The following is a 10,322-nucleotide window of genomic DNA, read 5'->3' as shown; positions in this document are numbered from 1 at the left end:
CTTCCCTTTGCCATCAGAAATTCCTCAAGCGTGAGCCAGGACCGTGCTGGGGAGCAGGGCTGGCTGGGCAAGAATCCCCGCCCCCCCCGAAGATCAAACGGAATGCAGCCGCTTGTCTTTCTCCTCTCTGATCATATATTAATAAATGTATCTCGCTGGGCTCCAGCTCTCTCCCCACGATCCGCTCTGAACTCTCTGGCATCTCTGCACCCTCTTTGCTTTCTCAGCCACTCGAGAACTTTCCCATTAGCTGGCCCCTCTCACAGCCCGACGAGCTCAGCAACTTCACGCATGACGGTACACATCCTTTGTTCCGAGTGCCACCTTGGGCCCTGAACCAGCAACCATATGCGGGTTACCTGATTTACTCCTTTTAATATACTTCAGTGTAATTATAACTGCATGAAAGAGAGGACAAATTGGCAAGTGATTACGTTGTTAATTTGGCAATGTTTTATCACATTGTGGAAGCACAGTTTCCTCTCTAATTGTATTGCGGGGGGACACGTTTGTTTGCAGTTCGGCTTATCGAGGGATTCTTGAGCATAGATATGAAATACACAGGAGACGGGGAAATCGGCTGTCCTCCCCATAAATATTCCTTTATTTACGTGTGTTTTGCAGCCTCTTTAAAAAAATCTAACTCGTTTATTCAGGCCTAGTTAATGAAATGCTACAGAATGTATAATAAGGCTATGACAGTTCCAGCTGCTGGATGGCTTTAGATTGGGAAACTGGAGATACCCCCAGTTAAAAGGGCTGAATGCTTCCCTTTCAGAATCTCACCAGCTGTGCGTGCCTCACGACCGTCCCGCCTGAGAATGCAACTGTGGTCCCTGGAAAATGCCCCAGTCCTGGCTGCCAAGAGGCCTTCCTCACCTTCCTGTGTGTGATGTGTGTCTGCAGCATGATTGGGGCAATGGCTCAGACTCCCTCAGTCATTATCCTTATCAGGTAAGCTTAGCCCCTGGAACCCAGACCCGAGGGCCAGCCTCCCATCTCCCGCTCCCCACCTGCTGTGTGTCTGCAGTTCTCCTGGAAATCAGAACTCCGGGGACTATATGAGTCTTACAAGCCAGCTTCCCTAGGCTGGTAGGAATCGGTTACGTTTGATAGAGACCTCACACCAAAGGTAGAAAGCACAGCCCAAGAGAGAACACTGCACTTTCCTGTCATCCCAAGAATAGACTCCGCAGGTGATTTGGAAAGGGACCGTGGTCCCTCATTGATATTTGCAAAGAGCCACATTGTTGGAGTAAAATGAAAATGACATTGGACTAGCCAAGTCCCTGTGTCTGGCTCCTCTCTGGGCACTGATTCGCCTTATGAGCTTGGGCCCATTTTCCCTCAGACTTGTTTCTGAATCTGGAACTAGAGGTGATGTCATGGGTCCTGCCTGCCTCCTGCCGTGGTGTGGGTCCTGCCGAGACCATGTATGTGCAAATGCCGTGAAGATGTGAGGGGTCATTGACAAAGTGTGATGCAGTGCTGAGTGGCTAACGGAAGGCAAGCAGTGACTGCTTTTGTATAAGTGGATGGTTAGAGAGACCCCCCCCCCCACCCCGTAATTCTTGTTTCCCCATCTCTCAGGACCTGTCCTGGGGGCAGATGAGGTGCCTCAAAGGTGAATTACTAGGTAATATTCTGAGTAACTTACACAATTACAAAGTTATCTAGACTGTTTGAGGAACCTAGAAGCAGAATGCTCCATGCTCTGGCATCCGTCTGAACCAGAAGAAGTGGCACCAAACACGGATCCATCTCATCAGGATGCAGTTAAACAAACCAATTCAATCCCAAGGGCTAGAGATAAAAGTAGGAATGAAATGCTTGGATGCAGCCTGTACAAATGTACATCACCAGCTGCTTTATCTGGCCTATCTCTTTTTCTCACTGTGCCTACCCCACTTCCTGATCCTGGTCATGAATTCACGAGGAAAAGAATTTACACAAAGTACTTATGTTATAAAGTCATTAGTAAAGCACTTTTAATGTGCAGAAGCATTAAGGGTACAATAGCAAATTACCATTTTATACTTATTAAATTTGAAAAATAAATTTAAAAAATTCACACCCAGCGCTGTAAGCAAGGCTCTAGCAAAACGGGTAAAATCACATATTGCTGGTGGCTTTGAGAGGCGTATCACTTCTTTCAAAAAGCAGTATGACAAATGTAAGTCAACAGCCATAAAAATGTTCATATTTTTTATGTGGTAACCCTACCTATTGCTACTTGTCTTAAGAAAATACTTCTCTACGAGAAGAATAGTTCAGTGGAGACAGATTTTTATTACGTTAACTATAATAGCAGAAAAATCTGAATTGGAATAGTGAGTTAAATTATAGTACCACAGCTCGGTGGAATAATGAAAATGCTTAAAAATGCGAAAAGTGTTTATGAAATGAACTATTGAATTGAAATTATATATGGAAGATGATTATATATAATATGCACATGGACAAAACCCATCAGATCTCAGGTAGGGGTTTAGGGTGGCTGCATTACTTTTTGTTATTAGAAATTCCTTTGAAGTTATATTGTGCCGTTCACACACAAAAGGCACCAAGAAGCAGGAAAAATGACCTTTACAACCATTAGCAATGACTGGTCCCCTTTTTTCTCTCCCCTTGACTCCTCTGCAAAAACTCAGCTCAGTAGTTTGTAGCTGGCAGACCAAACACAGAAAGTCATTTGAAATGTTAATCACTTCCAAATCTCAGCTTGATAGATAGCTCTAGGAGGTTTTCAGGAAATCTTTGATTCCTTTTCAACGCACCAGCAACAGATGGCCTGGATGACCCAGGCTGGGCCTTGTCTACCTCATAGCTGGAGGTATGCCTTTTGAGGGGTCCAGGGTAAACCATCTCCCGTCACCATTCACTCCAATTTGCCATCACAGATGTTCTAGGGAGGTTACAAGGGCACAAACAGTCTGAGCCACAGCCCAGATGAGCACCAGCCCTTGTCCCACGCCAGAGCACTAGACCCACTCCCACTCTTACTCCAGACAGAAACATACTTGCCAACAACAGTGCTCAGGACATCCGCAGGGGAGGATACCAACTAGCAGTCACTTAGGTGCGCGCCCTGGGCTCTTGTTTTAACTTCCTGTGTTTGCATCTTTACTAACACTCAGATGGGGAGAGGCCGGAGGCTCAGAGAGTGATTAAGCAATCTCCTCAAGGTCACGTAGCTAGTAAGTTGTGGAGCTAAGGCCCTCTCCCTGGCCCGGCCTGGCACTTTCAGTGATGTTGACCCAAACCCTCCATTTCTCCGTAACTAAAGCCGAGAAGGATTATTGCTCCTGTGGGAACCAGTTTCCCAACAGGATATGAAGGCAGATCTTAGCATCTTGTTCACTTTATTCCTAGTGACATGATAGCTAAAAGGAAACCAAACTTCAAGTGATAAGTACTCTAGCTCATTATGCCAGCATGTTTCCTTGATAAGGAGAATTTGCCTTTATCTTTGTGTCTTTCAAGTCAGTACCTTCAAGTGAATGTGCAGAAAGTGAAACCATGGCGCCAATATTAACTCTAAAGAGCTTGGATTTTGTTCCATGCACATTCGAAAGAGAACTGACGGTGTTTCTGTCCAGAAACACTGACCTCATCTTTGATATTGTACAGGTCTCTGGCTTGATCAGCCACAGAGTGGTTTCCCCGTCATTCAATGGAAAGCCTTGACCTGCCGCCCTGGGACTGCTTACTTATACTGGACTCTGCAATTGAAAAGGAACGTGTATTTCCCCAAGACTAACACATTTTTAGTTTTCTCTGAAAAAATCTCAGAAAGAGGGCAAAGATTGTGGAAACAACATCCATGTCCTTTTTGGTGTGACAGTGTCTTTTGGCCTCTTATATACCAAGAAGCCAAAGGCATGCCCATCTGATGCTCAAACCAGGTGGTAGGTCATTGGATGGTTGCCACTGGATGACTGGAGGAATGACCCCTGGGGTCGGTTAAGAATAGTATTCTAGCTACCAAGTCCAGAGATGGGTTATATATCTTGTGTACTAGGTATCCCACTGGATTTAGATGTCCCATTGGTAACTTTATTTCTAATGTTTATTTTCCACAGAATTGCTTGCCTAGGGTCCTTCCTGCACCACATGAGTCTTCCTGGCCTTTCGGCCACACTGAAATGCTCCTGGTGTTTCCTGAGGCTCAGCCACACAGGACTGTCTCTGGGTCTAGCCTGGTCCTTCCAGGGGGCAGAGTGGTGCACTTACCTCCCCGTCCTCCCTAGAGACTCATAATGGGGACGGGACGAGAGGAGGTTTCTCTGCTGGTGGTGTTCAGGATGACCTGGAGCGCATGTGGTCGGTCAGATGCCTCCCCCTCTACCAGCACACCAGAGACAGGGCTGCCCGGGGCTTAGTGGGAGACATGTGCCCACCCACCTACCCACTTATACATTCACTCAGCATGTGCTGTGCGTCACACACCACACTGATGATGAACGAGATGCGAACAGTCCTTGGCCTCAAGGAGAGAAGACAAGCATTGAGTAAATACTAGTTTCGAGAGTAAGAGGCATAACGCAGGCGATCTAAGACCAGCTGTGAGGGCCTCTCTATTTGGAATCGGTCACCATTTCCAAACCCCCTCTACTGTCACTCTTATCCCAGAAAGTGTTACCCTCTGAGACTGTGCTAGAAAATGTGTGAAAAGATCATGCTCAGGGACTGTTGTGGGTAAACCAAAGCCGAGAACATTGAGTCGGTTCAAAACAAAGTGATGCAACTATATGAAGGTACCTTTCCAATTTAAAAGGTACCGAAACTGGATACAGATGAATGGATTATTTCACAAGTGGTCCATCTAGGGAATCGACCCATGCTAGTCTGGTTGATTTCACAAAATGGTGCTAGAATGACAAAGGTGTTTATGGTTCTTGCCTGTTTGTATAGCATAAGGGGAACTGTCTTTCCTGTCAGTATTTTCCCCAGATACATATACCCACCAATTTAAGATGTTTCCCTGTCCCAGCAGAAGCAAAGTGCCTTTAACTGCACAGAGTACCAATTATGCTGATTTTTTTCCTCTTATCATTGGGAGGATAGAAAATGCATGTGTGGTGATGCTCCCCCACTCTACCCTGGTTTGGGTGGATGGACAGATGAATGTGTAGTATCAGGTAGCAAGTAGGGGACCCTTATTTCTGAAAATGTTGAATGAATGTGTTCAAACTGACATTTATTGAGCACCTAATGTGTTCAGAGCTCCGTGGACCGTACCCGGGTAAGTGAGCTCAGCACTGCTCTCAGGGAGTTCTTTCAGAAGCTGACCAGGGAAGATAAAAGACCTTGTGGACCAAATTTGCATTCCGTCCTTCAAATAACAAGATTAGTTTTAGTTAATAAAAAACACTGTTAAATTCCTAAACTTATGTCACTGCCGTTGCAGGGATTTTTCAGAGTTTAGGCAGGGAAAGTGGAAAACAAAACAAAACAAAACAAAAGCACAAAACCATTAATAATTTTCTACAGAAGGGCTCTGATGGACAGCAGCGGATGACTCTGGGGTCTGTTAATTAAAGTGGAGCGATAAGAATCTTTTCTGTTTTCCTCTTCTCTTCTTTGCACGTAGGACAGTCAGCCCTGAACTCAAATCCTACGCCCTGGGAGTTCTTTTTCTCCTCCTCCGTTTGCTGGGTACGTATTATCTCTTTGTTTCCTCAATAATGAATTGGATGCTTATAACCAGGTGAGTACACATCAGTGGAATCATCCCCTTTCTTGAGTTTGTCATTTTTCCTGTGAGGTTTTTTGGTAAACAAGAGAAACATCAAGCCTGTCAATTTTGCTCAGGGTTTAGACCTAAACTCACACACTCCCTGGATATTGCAGAGTTTTTGTTGCTATCAGCTGTGCCTTTGTACCACCCTTAATTCTCATTGGCATAAGGAGGAAAAGCGATGGCACCAAAGGGAAGGAAATTTGATGGTGTCATTTGGAACCCTCATTAAGCAGCCCATGAGCAGCTTGTGAAATGCTTCACTTGTGGGGCTTCCAGCTCGAGGAGAGAGGTATTCTCACAGTGCTTTGCAGACGGAAACTTTGCATCCTTTCAATTTTTCCAAACTGATGTAGTTAATTTACCTTGGGTTTCCTGGATGGGGCAGATATGACCTTCATGCTATAGACCCTACACTCCAAGGTTTGGTATGGATAGAAGGAATTAAGTCTAACGCCCCAATTTTTAAGATGGGAAAACAGGATGGGAATAGCCCATGGTTCCTCCAGGGTGCTGGGACTGGCTGGGGAGAAGCTGGAAAGGCCAACAAGGTAACCCTTCTCCCTTCTGGACCACACTGTTGCTTTATGAACTCCCTTTGTCAAGGCCCAGATCAAGATAGGACTTTTTTTTTTCTTGAATAATAAAGCTGTGGTCTTCTTCAATGGGCATGAAATGGTAAATAGATGTGGAAAGGGAAGTAACCATGGCCTATATCTTCAGAGTAAAAATAAAGTTTCTCATTCCAAATAGTATATAACCCGGATGAGCATAAATAATTAACTATAGAAATGTTTATAAAAATGTCTGTAAAAGTTAAAAATTGGCAACAACCTAAATACCCAACAGCAGGGAATTAGTTAAATCCATTATGAGCTCTAATTCCAGTAGGATTTATGTCCCCCTTTAAAGTTCTGCAAAGAAAAATATTCATAGACCTGGAAAAGGCACATGATATGTGGAGGGGGATAAAGAGGTCTTTAATATATTATATATGCAAATGTTTTTAAAGTCTATATAAATATGGAAAATTACTGGAAAGCTAGATGTGAAAATGGTATCAGCTATTATCATTGAATAGTGAGGCTATAAATGATATTTTCTAAATTTGTTTTCAAAATTTGAATGAATATATATATATATATATATTTTATTACTTGCATGATGAGATTACTTCCTATATAATTGATATGTGAAAGAAAATTATTCACCCTTAAATCCATTAATAAGGTAAGGCTTTCCCTGGGGAATGGCAAATACATGACACATGCCCTATCTCTGCCTATAGCAAATAACTTTCAGTCAATTGCTGTGATCACTTTTGCCATGCCCAGGACAAGACCTCAGAATCTTCTCAATCACTATCAATCCATCAATCCACATCTCTTGGTACATATGGAGAAACTTAAATGGCATCTTTGTCTTATTTCTGGTTCATGGCAAATAGAAATGTTCTAGGTATAATAATACCTAGTTCAAACAAGTTCAGCAGTAATTCAGACTGAAACATTTAGGCCTTCCTGGAAGTTGTAGTGGCTTTTAGAGCTCTCTAACTGCACAGAGTACCAACTACGCTGATTTCTTTTTTTCTCTTATCATCATTGGGAGGATAGAAAATGCATGTGTGGTGATGCTCCCCCACTTCACCCTGGTTTGGGTGGATGGACAGATGAATGTGTAATATCAGGTAGCAAGTAGGGGACCCTTATTTCTGAAAATGTTGAATGAATGTGTTCAAACTGACATTTATTGAGCACCTAATGTGTTCAGAGCTCCGTGCACCATACCCGGGTAAGTAAGTGAGCTCAGTGCTGCTCTTAGGGAGTTCTTTCAGAAGCTGACCAGGGAAGATGAAAGCCCTCCATCTATGGAGTTGCTGCAGAGGTCTCCGTATCTCTAAACGGATGCTGAGGACTCAATATAGCTGGTAAAAATTAGCCTTCAGAATAATTTTGATAGCACGAAATGAAAGAAAATTTGCAAGCTATTTTTGAAAAGTTAATGAAAATTATAGGACACTTGAAGACAGAACTGAAAATTATAGAGCATGTGTAATGTGACATGCTGTTTCTAAAGCTGGTTCTCTATTTGTATGTCTGCTCCGGGAATAATCAACCAGGCATTATCTAGAAGAGTGTTTTTCAACCTCTGTGAGCCACAGCAAGAGATAAGCTTTACAGTGTATGGCCCAGTACATACACACATGTCACAAATATAGCTGAAGCAAAGATTTCATGAAAAAATATTCACCCTTAATATGCATGATGTACTCTGCTACTTTCTATCCCATTCCATCCTTTTTCAATAGTGGGTCATGACCAACCATACTGACTGTATTAGCCATATGGGTCACACATCCCAGTTTAGAAAATGGCTCTAGAAAGATATGAGACAGTTTCATCTTTTAATTAAAAGTGGCTTTTATCAAAGAGGTCTTTGCACTTGGCCTGATTCCATTTCCTGCAGCACCCAATAAGATTAACCACCTTTACTGTTAATGAAGGGCCAACCGAGAAATCAGATTTCATGACATTGTCAACCTTTGTGCTTGGCCCCCACGTAGGTAATGGGGATACAGTGAGGACGTCGCAGTTCAGTGTGACGAGACCTGAGATGCAGCCAACACAAGTGACTGACAGGGGGACATGTGGGAGAGCCACCTAGCCTGGCCTGGGGATGGGGACAGGGGTGTGGGTTTGAAAGGATGTTCTATCTACCTAAGACGTGAAGAAAGAACGAGGAAGAGTTACACAGCTGAGCAAAAAGGAGAGAGTGCTTTAGACAGAGGGACTTAAAGGAGTAAAAGCCTGGAAGTGAACAAAGGCTGAAGCGGGCTGCAGGAAGGCCGTGTGTCTGGGGGGACTGGCAGAAGATGGGGCTAGGGAGGGCGGCTGTCGGGGAAGGGCTGCTGCCCTTTCGACAAGTTTGACCTTTATCCCTAAGGCAGATGAAGTCACTGAAGAGCCATTGTGCATTTTTAGAAAGGCCCACTGTCTACCATGTAGAGAATGTGGGAACTGAGTAACAAGCCACTGGTATAACAGAGTAGCTGCTGGAGACCCAAGCTGAGATGCTGGCTACCAAGATGGGGAGATGTGGGTAGAGGAAGAATTGTCAAGGCCATGTCTCTGAATGGGAGTGGACAGACTGGAGTATCTGAGAAGGAGGAATCCACAGTGACAGCTCCTTATGAAAGATTTGGATCATGTGGTGCATGGGGATATTATTTATTAAAACAGGAAGACCAGTAATGAGGAGCAAGTTGGCAGTGGTATAGACCAACACTGTCCAACAGAACTTTCTGTGATGGTGGAAATACTCCAAATCTGTGCAGCACTTGAAAGGTGGCTTCCATAAACTAGTTTCACTTCATTTTTATTGGTTTTCATTTAAGTAGCTGCATGTGGCCAGTAGCTATCATACTGGACAGTGCTGGTCTCAAGGCTCAGTCTCTGACTCACCACCATTGGTGGGTTGGAACTTGAGGAAGTGGGGGCAGCGAGGAGAGACCACTCTCTGCAGATACTTGGCTGGGAGGCGTATAGAGAGCAAGGTCCAGAAGTGAAGGCAAGGTTATGTTCCCCTTGTTGCTTTAAGTGCCAGTGGAAAGGAGTTATTAGAAAGGGCAGGGGCAGAGAATGCATTGGCCCAGGTCAGTGTGACACCAAGAGCTTCCCAAGCAGCCCGTGACAGCCTAGGAATGCCACTGGTGAAATCAGTGGTAGGTGCAGTGGAAGGAGTGTGGAGCAAAGAAATTAAGGACGGTGGTCACAGTGAGGCTGAAGTGATTGATTGACCGTGGTTCCTGGGCTGGATAAGGAAGAGGTGAGGTAGGAGAGGGAAGAGAGAGAAAGGAACTGGATGTAGTAATTCATGTAAAAAAGAATTCGAATCTGTGGCCAAAGCTCTGGTGTCTGTGAAGTGACAAAACCCAGTGTGTGGCATGACTAGGGAAGACGGGAACATCCTTGGCATTGAGGGTGAGCTGTTGAAAGGCCAAAGTGTGGACACACATGTCCATGGAGAAGTTCAGGTCACCCAGGACAGCAGTAGAAGTTGAGTGGGAGAGAAGACTGAGCTGGATAAAGGTCAGGAAATACAGAGAAAACTGAATGACCTACTCAAAGCAGAATATGCCTGATGTAATCAAATCCATCCTTCATCCTTTTGCAAATGGCCTGATCACCACTTTTCTCTCTGGGTGTGGGCATAACGTCCGCTCGAGGATCTGATGCAGAATCTTGTTCCTGGAGGTCCGCTGCCTGCCGTAGATGTTACACCAAATTAAATGAATGGAAACAAATACACACTGAGATCATGCTATGTCAAAAGCGCTGTTCTTGATGCTGCAAAGGATATAAAAATGAGTGGGAGCCAGGGCTTGCCCTCTCCAGTAGGAGAATGAAGCAAGTATGGGTAACGTAAAGGGCTAGAAGACTTTGGACCTTGAATTGCAAGGGAAAAAAGATTTTCCTTGGCTGAGTCACTGCCAGTGTGGAGCAAATGATGGTATGAGATGGAAATATTCAGAATCCTGAGTTGGGAAGATCAACCTGGGAGAAAGGTGCAAGGTGGTTCAGCA

At 44.3% G+C, this 10,322-nt stretch overlaps 1 protein-coding gene across 2 annotated transcripts in view; it reads left to right on the top strand.

Annotated features, from left to right (window-relative positions):
- The window catches only part of SLCO3A1 (solute carrier organic anion transporter family member 3A1), a 321,290-nt gene that overhangs the window by 295,650 nt on the left and 15,318 nt on the right, over nucleotides 1-10,322 (top strand). For both annotated transcript variants that reach the window (XM_007454893.1, XM_007454892.1), the window contains exons 8-9: nucleotides 779-954; nucleotides 5,594-5,658. In XM_007454893.1, coding sequence (XP_007454955.1) covers nucleotides 779-954; nucleotides 5,594-5,658 — 241 coding nt within the window. The remainder of the gene's footprint in view (nucleotides 1-778; nucleotides 955-5,593; nucleotides 5,659-10,322) is intronic.

This window comes from Lipotes vexillifer, unplaced genomic scaffold (assembly GCF_000442215.2).
Source record: "Lipotes vexillifer unplaced genomic scaffold, Lipotes_vexillifer_v1.1 scaffold600, whole genome shotgun sequence".
NCBI classification, from domain to species: domain Eukaryota; kingdom Metazoa; phylum Chordata; class Mammalia; order Artiodactyla; family Lipotidae; genus Lipotes; species Lipotes vexillifer.
Note: the sequence above shows the minus strand (reverse complement) of the source record. Positions and strands in the feature narration are given on the sequence as shown.